Below are 18,123 nucleotides of genomic sequence, written 5' to 3'. Positions count from 1 at the left end.
TATAAAGAAGGAAGCTGACGCCATTGTTGAAGAAAAGATCACCCACGTCATCTAGCGTTGGCGTTTATTAGAATCTTTTCACACTTTACAGTTGTGTCTTTTTCAGAAACTGATATCAAACTTTTATTGCTAGACGAATTTAGTCAGTTACAGCAATTACTCTAATTTTTTTAGGCACTAAAAGTACTACAAATCACCAAACGGTAGATGGAGTTAATGATTTTTATCCGATACTAGTGTCAGTTTCTAGTCTTGTAAGTTACCTATACTCATTGCCCTAGACTCTACACTACTCTAAGTAGATGCGCAAGTAAATGATCATCATATTTTTTTTACTAAAGAGTTTCTATGAAATTTCTAAAAACCAATATACACCATTTGAAACAGTAAAGAGTGCAAGAACAAAACTACCATAAATTTTTGTTTCAGAAGTACCTCTTTATGCTGAACCCATTTAGACCTCTCTTGTTATTTACCTTTAATTACATTTTCATTTATACCCCGCATAGACAGTTTCTCAGTAAGACCTCAGTTTCTCATTCCACTCATTTATTTCATTCTCATTTCATTCAATTAATTCTTTTCACTCATTCTATTCATTCTCATTATATCTCAGTTTCTCAGTAACATCTCAGTTTTTCATTCCATTTATTTATTTCATTCTCATTTCATTCAATTTATTCAGCTCACTTATTCCATTCACTCTTATTCTATCTCAGTTTCTTAGTAAGATCTTAGTTTCTCGTTCAATTCATTGAGTTTTATTCTCATTTCATTCAATTCATTCATTTCACTCATTCTAATCCTTCTTATTCTATCTCGGTTTCTCAGTAAGACCTCAGTTTCTCGTTCCATTCATTTATTTCATTCAACTCATTCATTCCACTTATTCTATTCACTCTTATTATATCTCAGTTTCTCAGTAAGATCTTAGTTTCTCATTCCATTTATTTATTTCATTCTCATTTCATTCAATTCATTCAGTTCACTCATTCTATTAATTTTTCTTTCTATCTTAGTTTCTCAATAAGATCGCAAGTGGGAGTATCCGGCAATATATTATTCTTGGTAAGCTCCTTAGTAGCAAAAAATCGTTTAAATTTGTGTCTTTAAGATAAAGACAATCTTGGATTTAAATCTTAGAAAAAGGAAAATGTTTGTGACAATCGTTAAAATTTAAACATAATTTTGTCAGATTAGGAAGATAATGACAAGAAATGGAAGAGACTCATGTTATTTTTTTCGAGGAGAGAGAGACATAATTCTAGAAAGTTGAGTTATTATTATATTATAAAAAATTTGAATATTTTTCTGAACAAGCACTGTATTTTTTAGCCTTTGAAGTAATTGATCTTTTCTCTTAGTTGTTCTCTAAATCCCCAACAACATTTTTTTTGTATTTGTCACAGGATGAAAAATATGAAAATAAAGAAAATAAATGATTAAGGATGAAAATAAAGAAACAATGTTTTTCCAAGTGAAATCTCATGTCTAAGGCTTGATCCATTAAAAAATGCGAGTTTATAATTACAATTAATTTAGCTGTAATTAAGTGCTATATATATATATATATATATATATATATATATATATATATATATATATATATATATATATATATATATATATATATATATATATATATATATATATATATATATATATATATATATATATATAAATATATATATATAAATATATATATATATATATATATATATATATATATATATATATATATATATATATATATATATATATATATATATATATATATATATATATATATATATATATATATATATATATAATTATTATATATATTTTATATTAAATGTATTATAATACAATATAATCACAATTTACTAGTAAATATTTTTTTGTGTAGTACCGCGAATGCCTTACTTTTCCACTAGATTTTATCATGCATTTATGTATCTAACAGTTCGTGGTAACAAACTGTAAGTAAAGAGCGATGCGGCTCAATAGTGACTGAAGCTCTAAAGAACGAATTTTTATATCAATAGATGCATCGAAAGAATCGGCTTATTATGTTGATTCCAAGTATATAACACTCATTAAGTTTACTGTTACGCATCAAAAGCTACCAGCCTGAGAAAATTAATGCCTGACCTTTGAAAAAAGAGGGACACGCCCTAAAATTCAAGAAAGCTTAACGAAAATCAAACCATCAGATTCAGCGTATCAAATAACCCTGATGTAGAAGTTTCAAGCTCCCATCTATAAAAATGTGGAATTTTGTATTTTTTGCCAGAAGAGGGATCACGGATGCGTGTTTATATGTTTTTTTTCAGGAGTGACCGCATCGAACCAATAGTCCTAGAATATCGAGAAAGGGAACATCTGAAAGGAAATTAAAAGTTCTAGTGCCCTTTTGAAGTGATCAAAAGATTGGAGGGCAACTGGTCCTTCAATCCATCTACCTTTTTCCCTAAAAGACATCCGATCAAAATTCCACATGGATGGATTGATGGAAGGGGGCACTCCCCCTTCCATTAACCTTTTTTCTAAAAATTATTCGATAAAAATTCTGAGATGGCTATTTTGTCATTATAGTTGAAAAGCCCAATAACTATAGCTTTGAGGATAACTTATCGCCCCACATCCCATGGGGAGAGGTTTGTAAGTAAGGAAATTTGCCTATTGTTTACCTTTGGTATTTCTTATTGATAGGCATACAGAAATTTCCTGGGACGAGGGAGAATTGTCAGCTGGAGGATTTTCTACAGGGATCTACAGTTAGCTTAAGGAGCAGGGCATTGAGGAGGGAACAGCCCATTTCATATACGAAATAATTTCTCTTCCTATGAAGTTTCGATGTCGCTCCTTACTCTCATTAAAAAAAAAACTTGTTTTTTTATTTATTAATTTAAAAAATAAGTATTTTTTTTAACTGAAAGCAAGAGGCAACATCAAAACTCAAAACGAACAGAAATATTTCCATATACGAAGGGCTCCCCCCTTCTCAATACCTTGCTCTTTACGCTAAAGCTGTTAATTCTTAAAAAATAAACTTTCCTAATTTATTTCAACGGCCCCTGTGTTTCAGTAGCCGTTCTTTACAAAATGGTACAAACAGTAAAACATACGCCTAAGAGCAAGGTACTGAGGAGGGGGCAACCCCTCATATACGGAATAAGTTCTATGAGTTGTAATGTTGCTCCTTACTTTCAGTTTAAAAAAACTAGTAATTTTTATTTAATTTCTGATGGTTTTTCAAACAATACCGCTAAATCTAGACTAACCTCCATGAAATATATCCCTCTCACGGGAAAGGAAACTCCCCCACAGAAATCTAACCCAACGTATAGTGCATCCCTATTTAAATTCCCTCCAGACAGTTAAATCCTCGCTAAAATCTCCCTCCCCCACCCTCCCTAAAAGTTCTTGCTGACAATTCACCCTGAAAAATTCTTACCAGCATATTGTCATTTGAAAAAGGCTTTAATTTCTAATTGATTTCTCAATAACTCTGGAAATACCCCCTTCCGTAGAAGTTTTCCCCGAAATAAAAACAAGTGGAAAACAGCTCCCAGATAATTCCCTTGGGAAATCTCCACATGCATAATTGAGTTAGCAAAGAGAATGTAAGACAACTAAGAAGAATTTCATACAGGAATCCTGTCGAATATCCGCAGTTTGAAATTTCCCCCGGAAAATTTACATCCTAAGAATTTCCCTACCTAAAGAAGACTCTACCTATGGAAATTCCCCCATGCACAATTTTCCCCCGAAAAATGTCTGTATACTTCCCAACAACAAACACAATGCGCACAATAATGTAAAACAAGTTTAATAACTTTCAGGCCTCTCCCCACGGACTGTGGGGGGTCATTTTACCATTAAAGACAAAATTATTGAATATTTCAACTATACTGAACAAAACAGCTATCTCAAAATTTAATCAGATAACTTTGGGGAAAAAAAGAACGTGGGAGAGAGGTCAGTTGCCCTCTAATCTTTTGGTTCACTTAAGAAGGGCACTAGAACTTTTAATTTTCATTTTAACCCACCATCGCCCAATAATCTAAAAATATTATTTCAATACGATCACCCCTGGGGAAAAACAGCAAAAAACACGCATCCATTAGCTTTCTTTTGGCAAAAATAGCGAAATTCCCCATTTTGGTATATAGGAGATTGAAACTTCTATAGTAGGGTTCTCTGATGATGTGATTTTCATTAACACTCCTTGAATATTTGGGGGTGTTCTCCCTATTTAAAAAACAGTCAAATTTTCCCAGGCTCGTAAATTTTGATCGGTAACGTTAAAGTTGATGAATTTTATATATTTATTCATATCCGTTTTTTAGAGTTTTGGTTACTATTGAGCCGAGTCACTCCTTACTTACATTTCATTACCTCGAACTGTTTTATTTTATCAAAATCATAAGAATACCTACGGAAATTTACAAGATGTCTTTTTCAGGACTGTTTCATCGTGCAGTTCTAATGTCAGGATCTGCCTATAGTCCCTGGGCTCTAGTAGAAGACCCGGAAGTCGTGACACTTAAAGTTGCCAAGGTAAGAAGTTATAATTTTTCAATATTCTGGTTTTAATTGTCTGAAATACTCAATTTTTAGGGTTTTAGAAATTTGGTTAAATGCTCCACGAATATGGGAATCGAAATGAGGATATCTGAATATCTTTACTGTTGTCTTTCAGAGCAATGGTGATGCGAAGAGACGGAAAATGGGATTGAATCTCTTTGGAAAATTATATAAAAAAAGAGTTTTTTTTTAAATTGAATATTAGGAGCAACATTAAAAGTTAAAACGAGCAGAAATTATTATGTATATGAAGGGGGTCATCTTTTCTCCCAATTCTCTAAGAATGACTCCTGAATCACAAAGGCCGTTTAACTAGAATAAATAAAGCAAGCTCTACGAGCAGCTTCATTTTTAATAAGTTTAAACGGATATGCATCGCATGATTCTATTGATATATAGTTTCTTATGTCTTCTTACTTCCCGGGGGCGTTGCTCCCCAGGCCTTCCTTCTGGTATGGAAGACACCCCTTTAAAAAAGGTTTATTCGAAGAAATTACCTTATTTATTCGTTGAAATGATAAACCTTTAATTTATTGTTAATACTTCAACCCCCCGTCCCATTCCCCTAAGAAACATTTGAAAGACTTCACTTTTTTAGCGAAATATTATTACACGGACATCGGACATTAATGTACAAAACATAAGTTGAAGGAGGAAGTGGTAGCTTCCCTCACATTTAACAATGTTTGTAATAATGACTAGAGCAAAACAGGAATTTTTCCTACAGAAAGCTCAATATTACATAGCAAATACAATGAAGGATCAAATAGAAATGGAAAAACAGGAAACTTTTTATAGTCAACATTGTTCCTCGCCTTTGACTTTTTCTTGAAAGAAAGAAAATCTGAGCAATATGACTTGGCAATCAAAGTCCAATAAATTTCTCTTATTGAAAGATTGCTGAGAAAAGTAAGCATAGAAAGTTTTTAAGAGTCAAAGAAAGGACGTTGCTATTGATTCTTCTAGAATGCTCTCTGTCTGAAGTTGTTGAAACAACGATCCCATATCTTTCTGAAATTCTAAAAAAATCAGCAGAGTTTTAAGAGACATATATTTAAAATGACTTGTTTTATTGCTTTTATGGATATTAATGTTGAAAGTGCCTCGTGGCTTTTCATTCTCTTAGAAACTTTTTTGTCTGGAATCTTCAAAACGATGATCCTAAATCCCCCTGAAATATTGAAATCAAGCACAATCTTGGAAGGTAGATATTTTTTTTACATTGATATCTGAGTTTCCAAATAAAAAAAGCATAGAAAATTATTGTTTTTATTTTATGGCTTTTAATGCTGTAAGTGTCTCGTGGCTTTATATTTTCTCAAAAAATTTTTCGTCTGAAATCTCTGAAACAATTATCTAAATCTTTCTGAAATATTGACACCAAGCATAATCGTGTAGGATGGATATATTTCCTTGAATCTTGAAATCAAAATTTCTGAAAAAAGTAATCACAAAAAGTTTCTAGGAGTTGAAAAAAGATCGCTGCTGTTCATTGCTAAAGAAAGTTCCTGGTTGAAATTATAGAAACAGTGATCCCACCTCTTTTTGAATCATGAATAAAAGTAAAATTTTAAGATAGAGATATAAACAATAGTGTGATTTTATTTTTGCGCGTTTATTGCTTTTAATGCAGAAAGTGTCTTCCGACTTCTAGTTACTTTTGGAAAGCTTTACGTCTTAAAGCACTGAAATAATAATTCCAACACTTTCTGAATTCTTGATATATACTATAATTGTAGAAAAAATCAACTATAGCCTACTCATGGTAGACAAACCTATATAATTTTTAAAGCTTTTAATGCTGGAAGTGTCTATTGGTTATTGAATCTGTTAGAAACTTTCCTGTTTAAAATTCTGCTAATGTGATCCAAACTCTTTCTGAAATCTTGAAAACAAGTGAATTTTAAAAATATAAATAATGAATCTGCTGTTATTTAATTCTTTTGTATTTGTGGATTTAATGTCGAAAGTGTCTCATAGATTTATGAGGGGAAATTTGAATTGAATAGTAACAAGGTTTTGATGTCATTAATTGTTTTAGTAATAGTGGTGTATAGTAGTGTATAATACAATAGTGTACAATAAATGTACTCTACATTTATTGTAGTTTACAGTTCAAATATCGTTTTTAATATCTATACTATTACTACTACTACTAACAACTCTTTCCAGCACCAAGCCGCCTGAGGCCAACACAGCTACGTAAGCTCCTCCTCCATCCCAATCTATTCAAAGCCTCCCTTTCTACACCGTCCCACGAAGCTCCCATTTCCTTTAAATCTTTCTTTATTATGTCCTCCCACCCCAGACGAGGACGACCTATACGCATGCAAATACGCATATCTATACGCATGCAAAATTACAAAAGATAAACAATGACTCCAAACAGCTAATGAAAAAGGCATGGAGCAAGAAACCGGGAAATAATATTGAATTGAAACCAAAATTATTGTGCAGTTACGTCTGCAGTTAGAAGACAAGTAAACCTTCAATGGAATGAAGGAACGTGTCAGTTTAGACTGTGTGAGTCTGCGTCGAATAAACAGGAAGGAGGAATTGTTTTTTAGTATCTATGTCATGTTAAAAATTACACGAGATGACAAAAGAGTCTGATAGCTAAAGAAAAAGGCATGTAAGAATAAACAGCAAAAATCGCATTGAATTACAAACGAAAATGTGACTTAAAACTCAAGAATAACACGATACTTATGCGACTACGTTATTTAGACATTTCAGAAATTACAATGGAATAAGGAACGTGTTATTTAGCGTTTGTAAAGAATAATTAGAAAGAAGGAAATGAATTCATGCCAAAGTTTCATAATTAAGCTGGAATTGCTAATTCTTGCCCTATGACTAAAAACTAAAGAATAGAATGATAATTATGCCAGTGCGTAATTTCGATATTTCAGAGAAAATTCATTAGAAAATGCATTAGAAAATTCCTGTTTGTTATTGGATTATACAAGAACAGAATTAAAGCAGAAATATAACGACTGGGGAAAAGCTGGAAAAGAATTTTCTTAGTATCTACAACGTCTAGCAAAATTGCAAATGATTTTGATTGAATCCAAACAGGTAAAGTAAAAGGCTTTGACAAATGTCTGGGCTAATGATGCACAAAATGAAGTACAACAACATCTGCGGCTAGAAAACATTTGACAACAAGTATTTTGACGAATCCGAAATGGAAACAATGGACAGAGAAATCTGCAGTTAGAAGATAAGTGAGAGGTATGGTTACATTGAATCGTAAGGAAATTTGCAGTTATAGTACAGTCAATATAAGGTTTGACCGCAAACAAATTGCAACAGAAATAGTTTTTACACCATCTTGTAGAAAAAAAACTGTACAACATATCAAAAGTTGAGAAACCTAGCGGGGTGCAAAATTAGTGTTTTTTAGCGTTTTGTGTTTTATTTTTCGTTTTTAAGCCTAAATTTTCGATTTTCTCAAGGCTTAGAGTTTACTTCATGGGAAACACATTTCTGGTGTAGTTTTATGTGCTGAACTCGAATATTACATCAGATTTAAGATACGGTCAACCAAAAGTGTTTCACATTCATCACTATTCACGAAGTTCACGATTCTATTATATTATAGTCGTTTGACAACATTTCTTGAGTAGTTTTATGCGATGAACTCGAATATCACATCAGATCAAGGATATGTTCAACCGACAGTGTTTCACATTCATCACCAAAAGGTTTCTTCAAAATAATCAATCATCTCTTAATGTATTAACTGACTAAAATCACAGGTAACAAAAATCACATTGGTAAAAGGTAGGCAACTTTTCAAATGACTTGCGACATTAATCACTGGCAGTGTAGTTTGAAACTTCGTCGTTGAGATCGTCGATGAGATCTTCTGATTTGGGAGAATTATCACATTCTGCTCCCTGACAAGTTTTGCACGCGAGAGTGCAATACATGCCGTTTCTGACACAAGTGCACCGAGCAGAGGTGCAGTTTGAACGGCAGGAACACTTAACAATCTTAAGAAGTTGGGGAGGTGCTGGGGGTAGGTCCGTCATCACAGGGTATAATGTACCATTTCGAAACTTCCAGCCCCACTCTTGAGGGTCCAATTCTAGATTACGGTCGTCATTCCAGGCGTGTACCTGAAAGTAAACTCTATAGCTGTGAAATGCTTCAGAGTTGGATGTGGGAGGTAGCTGCTCTGGGTGAACAAAAGCCGTTGCTGTGACGAGCTTTCTTTCGAAGAGCTGCTTTCGAAGCTCGTTCAGATTTCCCCCTTCTTTCCACCATATATTATAAGAAGTGCGTCTTCTCCGGCTTCCTTGACTTCGATTTTTGTTGCTGCCATCTTCATAAAGACCTTGGCAGATGCTCGAAAACTTTCGTCTTCAATCACTTTTTTCAGGGTAAGACCTTTTCCGATGTTGTGGACACGTGATGTAGAATCACACCCAAGGAATGCATGGGCAAAGAGGATCAGACCACATACTTCTTGGCCTAATCTTTTTTTCATTTCATGAGCATCCCAGCACCTTCGCTCTTTATTTTTCTTTGGCTCTGGGGCGAAGTACACCTTGTTAGTGGAGACATCACAGTGGTAGCAGAGAAGGACCAGAAGATCCGTATCTTCTCCAATAACGGTAGTTACCTTCTGTTTAGCTGATTCGATACAATAGGCACGTCTGCATCACTGGGGGCTTGGACTACAAAATAGCCTTTTTGCCGGAGATGAACTGCAAGCGCACAAATGAATCTTGACTTGTTTTTCTTGTTCCCGAGAAATTCTTCTTTCTTAACTTTCAGACGCATGTCATTCGTAAAGAAAAACTCGCGACAAATCGTTCGAATACGATACGAATGGGCCATATCTTTGATGGAAGGTCCACTATCATACCCATCGAAAACAACAGTTTTGCCAGGGTACTTCCACGAAATATACAGAGAGTAGCTCTGTATGATACCCGCATACGTGTCATTTTTTATCCATGGGACTCGGTGCAATAGAGATCCGCCATCAAGTACGTAGTGTGTCCCGTCGTTCAGCACACACGGAATTTCTTCGAATTTGCATGCAAGTGCAATGGCCTTGGCGAATTCGGCCTTGCTCGGCACTCTCGGCATAAATGAGCTGTCAAACAGAGCAGCGGGATACGAACAAAGTTCATACCGGAAGCACTCTGATTCAGGAAGTCTTGTCCTTTTGGCTAACGCAATGAAGCGTTGGAATAGCAAAGCTGGATCCAGTCGCTTGCAATCTCCTCCAGCTGTTTGCTTTGTTGTTATCTGAACTGCCTGTTCATTTCTTCGGAAGACAAAATCCTTCGCCACTTTTCCAGTCATAGCATCAAGGATTTTTAGCCCGACAGCCTTCGCAGAGTCAACGTTTGCAGATTCATATGCAGTCAAACCGGTAGCAATGCTTCTAAGCAGGGTATCCCCTCCGAATGGTGAGCCATTTTCAAAGTACGTGACCATCGCCTGCGTATCCTTGAAGTCTCGTTCTTGTGTGGGGCCTGCGTTCTCCTTGTGCTGCTCGCTTGTCCCATAGAGAATTTGCGTCAGATCTTCCATTAGGAGGTTAACAGCAGAGCAGGTTGGGCGTGCTAAAACCCACAGCGACCTCTGGGTTTCGGTCATGCCCGTACCCCTAGTCAGTCTGCCTGCTGTTTTCAACGAGCGCATAAGCTCTTTTTCAATAACTAGGTCCGTCGAAAAGCCAGCCCAATAGCGATCAGATCGTCTGACGACGTGCATTCCTTGTTGGAATGAACTATGAACAGTAGGATGGGTTTCTTCAAGCTTCACCATCTTCTGAAGGTATATTCGGCATGATTTGGCATAGTTGTTGTGACCACAGGCTACAAGAAAAGGGAGCATTTCAGACACAGACATTAGGTGTAAGTCCCAAAGCCCCATCCGCTCAGCTTTGATGAAAGAACGAAGTATCCCAGCAATATTCATAAGCTGAAACCACAGCTTTGAAGTTCTGTGCTGAGACAGATCAAGTATCTTCTGGTCAACAAAACCTTTGATCCGCTTGAGTGCAGGATTTTCTTCAACCTCCGTCATTGTTGCCTCTCCATTCATTAGCTTGCTGTATAGTGTTTTAAGGTCTGCAACTTCTTTGGTGCCTAACTTTGTTTCAGGTTCTGAACAGGGATCATCGTCAAATAACTCGGAGAGCAGCACGGAATGTAGAGCACTATCAACTAGCAAGAGACCTCGAACAGCTCGTGAAATAGCCTTTCCACTTAGGAGATGGGGAACAGTTTTTGGGGCATATGCAAGTTCCAGGACTTCGCGGAGACCGGATCCTTCCATTGTGTATCCTGTGCATCCAATAAAGCTCATGGGTGTGTGAAACCCACCGAGTTTCAGAACTACTGCTGAGAGCTCACTTCCTGGTTCAGAAGCCTCAACCATTTTCATAGCTTTCCACCACAATGGCTGATCGAAGGTCACGACTGGGGCGAATCCATGGCGTTTAGCTTGGTCTGCGATGAACATCAAGGTAGAGTACACACAGGTGTCATCACTGGCAGACAGATCAATCATCGGGAGAAATATTACAGACGCTTTCCCCGGATGGTTTCCAACCATGACAGTCTGATGTGTCCCATTCCATCCCGGCCTTGGAGTCTTCAGATACCACGACGAAAGCCAGAGAGTATCAAGACTAGCACTGGGATCCAGTGCAGTGAAGTCAGGAATACGAACGTATCTGATTTTTGAAAGAACACTGTCGTCACATCTGACATGAAGCACACGGATTTTGTATGCGTCTCTTATGTCTGCCGCTGACAGTTACACGTATAAAAAGAACTAAACTGAAAAAGGACAAATTCTCCCAGCCCGCTAACCGTAGCACGCGGTGGGGGTTACTAGGGGTGGTAAATGAATCTTTCCAGCCAATTCCAGGGCTCCTAATATACTGGCCAATTTCCCTGACTGCGCACTTTTTACCTCGTCGTGAATTAAACACGTACGCAGTTAAGAGGACCCAAAATGGCGTCAAAAAATAATAGGACAATTAACATTTATTACAAAAGGAAGGAAAATAATTAAGGGGCCCAAAGAAATGAATCTGGGAGGGACATTTATCTGAAAAAACTGGGACCAAGGGTTCCAACAACGACAATCTTAGAATGTACGGAACTTTCCAAAAATATAGTATTCAGTCAATAGGGCGACGTTATTCCTGACTTCATTCGCCCCTAAGGACGAAAAAAGGGAAATATGGCCACGATATACGAATTTCTTGTTTGGTGATGAATGTGAAACACTAACGGTGGGACATAACTTGAATCTGATGTGATATTCGAATTCAGCACACAAAACAAGTTCAGAAACATGTCTCCCATGAAGTAAATGCTAAGCTCTAGGATAACGGAAAATTTCCGCTAAAAACAACAAAAGAAAAAAAACGGAAAAAGCTAAAAAACACTTATTTTGCACCCCACTGGGTTTCTCAACTTTTGACATGTTGTACAGTTTTTTTTTCTCTACAAGATGGTGTAAAAATCATTTCTGTTGCAATTTGTTTGCGGTCGGGTCCTATTTGACGCTAGATTGACTGTACTATTAGGAAAGCAGCAGCAGTGTGAAAATCACAAAGAGTTCTAGTAGAAAACAAATCCTAGAAAATGGATAATTCTATTATGCATTAACAAGAAGGAGGGATTGAATTCACTCAAAAATTTCTTAGTTCAATTTTAATTACTGACTTTCGCCCTATGACTTGAAACTAAAGAATAAAATGATAGTTATAACAATGCATAATTTCGATATTTCAGAGGGCATATGCATTAGAAAATTCCTGGTTGTTACGGGATTATGCAACAACACAATTAAAGCAGAAATACAACGACTGAAAAAGCTAGAAAAGAATTTTTATTAGCATCTACAACGTCTTGCAAAACTGCACATCATTCTGATTGAATCCAAACAGTTAAAGCAAAAGGCTTTGAAAAATGTCTGAGGTAATGATGCACGAAATGAAGTACAACGAGATTTACGGCTAGAAGACATTCGACAACAAGCTTCTTGACGAATCCCAAACAAAAACAATGGACAAAGAAATCTACAGTTAGAAGATAAATGAGAGGGATGGTCGCATCCAATCGTAAGGAAATCTGCAGTTAGAAAAGAAGCCACAGTGTGAATCACGAGTTCCAGGAGAAAACAAATCCTATAAAATGGATGATTTTATGATACAGTAACAGTAAAAGGGATTTAATTCACGCCAGAATTTCTTAATTCAATTGAACTTGCTGATTTGACATCTCTTGATTTAAAACTAAAGAATAATGCGATGCTTATACAAAAACATAATTAGAAAACCAAATATACACAAGCCTGGTGCGTGCTGGGGCCTATGTATATATATAACTAAAATGAATAAATGGAATAAATGAATAAATGGAAACTAAAACGAACAAGTCAAGCTTAAAATGAACAAAATCTCTCAACGCGGAAGTGTCAATTACTAATAGGCCTACTCCATCCCTCTTTTTAGCATTGCAGGAATATGCAATTCTTCAGCATTATACACTTTTTGTCGGTGGCTTTTCCAAAATTATCTGACATCTATTCAGGTAATAGATCTACTGTTGCAACATACTTTGATTTTCTTTCCTTTGGTCGCTTATCTTTGGTATGTTGGAAAATAATAGCGAAAAGTAAATATTAGCTCCAAAATAACAGACATAAACCAAGTCAATCTTCTGAAAGAAAACACAAAGAGCTATTAGATTGGTAAACCCACTTTGGGCATCTACTGACAGAGGAAATGGATTTGTGATTTTCTTGCTTTACAGTTTTTTTTAGCAGGAGAGAGATATCAAAAGTGCTTTGTTTTGCTATCTGTCATTGAAGCGGAATAGCATCATTTTAGAAACAAAAGAGCTTTATACTTTATATTCTGAAATTTCTCCTTTGACGTCAGAATCATTAGTAGCTAATTGCGGTGTATAAACGAAAGGGTGTATCTGTAATATATAATTTAGCATGAAATTTTTTTGTAACCAGAGACTAAATAAAGTTTTTTGGACTGTCTCTGATATATGGATTATGGTAATCCTACAGTTTTACATTTTTTTTTTTTTTTTTTTTTTTTTAAAGAAAGATTAAAAAAACAATGTAAAATCTAACTCAAAATCAAAGCCTACTCGATCGAAAACAAAATAAAAAAGCTTAAAAGTGAATTGGATTGACTTACAAAATGCGCCACAATAAGGCCAGGGGATTTAGAGGATGTTTTTTAAACAGAAATATAGCATAGTAATCTCTCTCCTTTTTTTCATTGTTATTAAGAGCATTGCGCTAAGCATTGTTTAAAGAGCACAGCTGTGAGCTTCTGGGATCTCTCTAGATCCCATTCTTTAAAAAATATTTTTTTTTTTTATTAATTCAAGCTTATTTTCAGAAATCTTTGAAATTAGTTGCACCATTTAAGCACCAATATACACCAAAAACCATTTCGCCTTGGGAACTATTCAGCGAATCCTAGAACTTGATTAGAAACCAAGAAAGTCGCGAGGTTTAACTTCTTGTCTGGGATATCTAAAGCCGTAGGCTTAGCAAATAGGCTGTTAGAAACTTGATTCAACGATGGCTATTCTTCGATAGAGACTCGGCTAAAGAGTAACAGAAATGACTGTAGAAAATAACATGATAACGGGCTTAGAATTCTCTGCCTTGCCAAAAAGGATGGTTTTATTTTTACTTGAGCTAGAGCCTACGGTGTGTGAACTAAAATAGAGTTTTATATTTTATGTCGGAAAAGACTATTTGGTGTTTTTCCAGCAAGCTTTTGTTTCTTAATCTTTCTTGAAAGACCGTACCTAAAGATAGTTGTGAGCATAGTTCTATACAAGGCCGTATCCCAGGAGGTTAGGGGGTTCAGAATCCACCCCTCCCCCGAAATGTTTTTCTGACCTGTAAAAACGTAACAAAATGAATATAAAAAATTGATGTGTTTTCTATTTTTTTTTTAAAACCCCTCCCTCCTCAAAAGATACTTTTGTAAAATCCCACAAAAAAATATTTTGAACAAGGCTTTGGTTCTATAGCTTTGACTGTCTATATTTCAGTTTTGGGAAAACCGATATTTTCCAAATATAAATTTGAATTTTTTTTTCAAAAGCACCAGGCCACAACAAAAAACAGCTTTCCTTGGGAATATAGAATGTCGTAATGCTGAAGAAACAAACTATTTAGCAAAGCCTGGAGCACATTAAACTTAAGTAGGTGAAGCCAAGAAAGCTATGAAATCTAAGGAGCCTGAGGCTTAACAATCAGAATGCTAGAAAATTAATATAAGATTATATTTTCTCTACTAAGGACTGAACTCAAGAATAGTGGAAATCGTTTTAGAAAGATAAAAGGAAAAATAACGTAAAATTCTTGAGTTACTTCACTTAATGCTCCTGCCACATAATATGTGGCCTAGAGAGCGTAGCACCTTAGCTCCTGCAGGTGGACCACTCTGCTGCAATGAAAAGGGCCTCGTCAGCAACAATGTATGCCATGTAGAGGAACATCTGAAGGCTGTCCTTCCTCCTCGTCCAAAGTCTACCCCACGGGCAGGACCAACCATGGGATGTGGGGTCAAAGTCATATAAGATTCTAGCAGAGGCAGTCGGCGGCATCTGAAGGAGATGCTCAAACCATCTAAGAGTTCTCTGGGCAATGTTAAGTTAAGAATCAAATTTAGTAAGCAATGGCAAGGGTCATTTCATCACTCAAAAAATCAGTGGCCTGCGTTTACCCCCCCCCCCCCGGCGATTTCCTCCCCCTTAAAATTCCCCCCGTGGAATATAGCCCCCGGGAAATAACCCTCCGGAAAATACTTCCCCTCGGAAAATATCTCCCCCGTGAAAAATACCCCCCGCGCAAAATACCCCCCAGTAAACACCCCCTCACCCGGAAAATACCCAGGCGGTAAATACCCCCCCTGTGTAAAACACTCTCGTGATAAATACCCCCCCCCCCCCGTGGAAAATAAGGCTTTCCAAATTTGAGAATTCTATTTGAGTTTTAATTTTTTAATTTCCGTAGGTGGAAGGAATATTGGTACTTGTGTATTATGTGCCACCCACTCAAGTTTATGCTGTGTAAAATTCGAGAACACACCGGTTTTTTCGTTAGTTTCTTCGTTACTTTAAAAATCAATTTGAGCTATAAATTTGCACATTAGAGGGGAGGGGGTAAAGTGTAGCGGGTCTCCATGAAAAATGTGTTTGGTCATGTGTGTGCCATGAACACAGTAAAATAACATAAATGAATGGCGAAAATAACATAAACTTTGATCAGCGATCATCAAAAAACACTTAAATGAAACACTTCATTAGCCTAATAATAGAACTTAATACTTGGAAAAAGGGCTATTGAAAAAAAAAAAAAACACTTAACACTGGGAAAAAACACTTAACACTGGGAAAAAAAACTTAAATGAAAAATTAAATTTAATTTATAATTGGATTTTTTTTTTTTTTTTTTTTTTTTTTTTTTTTTTTTTTTAGTTAACAAAATTTCCAGATACCTCGCTATTCTTTTATAATATTTTAGTGGCCATATACCTAAAAAGAACTGTTTTCTGACTTCAAATTGTACAAATACTTTACCCCCCCCCCCTCCTTAGGTGCAAATACATAGCCCAAATTATATGTTTCCCATATATTCTGTCATTTGTCTTTGTCTTGTCTCGCGCTACGCTGAAAAAAAAAAATAACGAAGAAATCAGTTAGTTCTCGAGTTTTACATAGCGTAAACTTGAGTGAGTAGCGCATAATACACAAGCACCAAAATTCCTTCCCCCTGCGGAAATAAAAAAAAATAAATGTCAAATAAAATTCTCAAATTTGGAAAGCCTTATTTTCCACGGGGGGGGGGGGGTATTTTCCACCGGGGGGTATTTTTCGCGGTACGGGGTATTTCTCACGGTGGGGGTATTTTTTTTGGGGGGGGGGGGTAATTTTACGTGGGGGGTTAGTTTCCACGGGGGGTATTTTCCGTGCAGGGGTATTTTCCGCGGAGGGTATTTTCTGGGGGATAATTGCCGGGGAGGGGAGGGGTAAACGCCTTGAACCCAAAAAATCATCCCATCGAAACCCCTTGATTTGGAGCTTGTTTTGTCTGGCAGGCGTCTATAGTGCTCAAAATGGCGGATTTGAAGCGCCATGTCTGAGCCACGTAGAGCAAAACTACGCCCACCGATGAATTAAATATGCGCACCTTCGTGTGCCTAGAAATATGGGATGATCTCCAAATGGCATTGAGTCCTCTGAAGACAAACGTGGCTTTCGTGATTCGGTTCCCCAGTTTCCTGTCCACGAAGCCATCGTTTTAAGTCACGGAACCAAGATAGTTGAAGTTAGTAAAAACTTCAACGTGAGCTCCAAAAACTGTAATTAATTACGAGGGTCTCTCTGGGCCTGGCGGTTTGACTGCTATTATTTTCTTTTTTTTTTGTCAATTTACTTTGAGCCTGACTTTTGCAACTTTTTTCCTGTAGGACATTCACAGCATCTTTCAGATGTTGTATAGAGTCAGTAACGAGCGAAAGGTCGTCAGCGAAGTCGACGTCAGTCAGGACTCGATCTCCAAATTGGAGGCCAAAGGGCAATCGATCGGTTGTTAGGGTCATGACATGGTTTATGACACAGTTAAACAATTCTGGAGCAGCAGCACACCATTGTCAGACATCAGTTTTGATGCTAAATAATGCGCTCCGCTTCCAAGTTACTTAAATGTAGCTCTCGTTTCCCTCTTATAGTTTCCCAAAAAACAGACAATATTTGGCTGACCGTCTGAGGGAGCGGAATATAAGCCTCAGAGATTTCCGGTAGACTAAATCAAAGGCAGCCTTTAAGTACACAAAGGCTATATAAGCTTTTCAATAGAATTCTTTTGTCTTTTGCACAAACTACTACGTTGTAAAAATCTATTGAAAAGTAGACCTTTTGGACATATATCTGTCCTGTTGGGTTTGTCTTTTTCTTCGCAGAAAATTCCTGCAGCTGTAAATCAGAGTCATTGCAAAGAGCTTTCTACGCACTGAAAGAAGAGTGATCCCTCGGTATTTTGAACATATGCTCTTGCTTCCGTTCCTTTTGCACATAGGTAAAAAAATGCCTGCACGCCAGCATTTCAGAGCCCTAGCTAGAAGAGCATCTGGAGCCATAAAAAAATGGCCAGCTCTGTATTCTTCAGGAGATCTGCTGATCCTGAACCTTTTTTGTTCTTAAAACGCTGTACTGCTAACTGGATTTCTGTTAGCGTGAAGGGAGTTTCAGTTTCATCTGTTGGCGGTTCTTCGGTGCTACCTTTTAGGCTTGCTGGGTCGTTGTTAGTCTGTACGACAAAATCGACATTGGGAGATTGGAGAAGTGGTATCTTCATCAATGTAACTGGGCAATTTTGTCATTGAGTTGATGGCTGTCGACAGTCACAACTTGTCTAAACGAAGGAATATAATCCCCTGTAAGATCACGAAGGTGTTTGTAGAGGCTCCTGACATCACCTTTCGGGGCAGCTCCCTCCAGATCCTTTCGCTTTCTTTCTAGAAAG

At 36.6% G+C, this 18,123-nt stretch overlaps 1 protein-coding gene across 1 annotated transcript in view; it reads left to right on the top strand.

The window, feature by feature from the left end:
• LOC148941222 (neuroligin-1-like) overlaps nucleotides 1-18,123 on the top strand; it is a 421,037-nt gene that overhangs the window by 284,035 nt on the left and 118,879 nt on the right. The window contains exon 5 of the mRNA XM_089104127.1: nucleotides 4,451-4,545. Within this exon, the coding sequence (XP_088960253.1) occupies nucleotides 4,451-4,545 (95 nt within the window). The remainder of the gene's footprint in view (nucleotides 1-4,450; nucleotides 4,546-18,123) is intronic.

The sequence above is a fragment of the Artemia sp. Qi Xiang Cuo genome, chromosome 18 (assembly GCF_049724085.1).
Source record: "Artemia sp. Qi Xiang Cuo chromosome 18, ASM4972408v1, whole genome shotgun sequence".
Classification (NCBI taxonomy): domain Eukaryota; kingdom Metazoa; phylum Arthropoda; class Branchiopoda; order Anostraca; family Artemiidae; genus Artemia; species Artemia sp. Qi Xiang Cuo.
The sequence above is the reverse complement of the archived record's forward strand: the minus strand, read 5'-3'. Positions and strand labels throughout refer to the sequence as shown.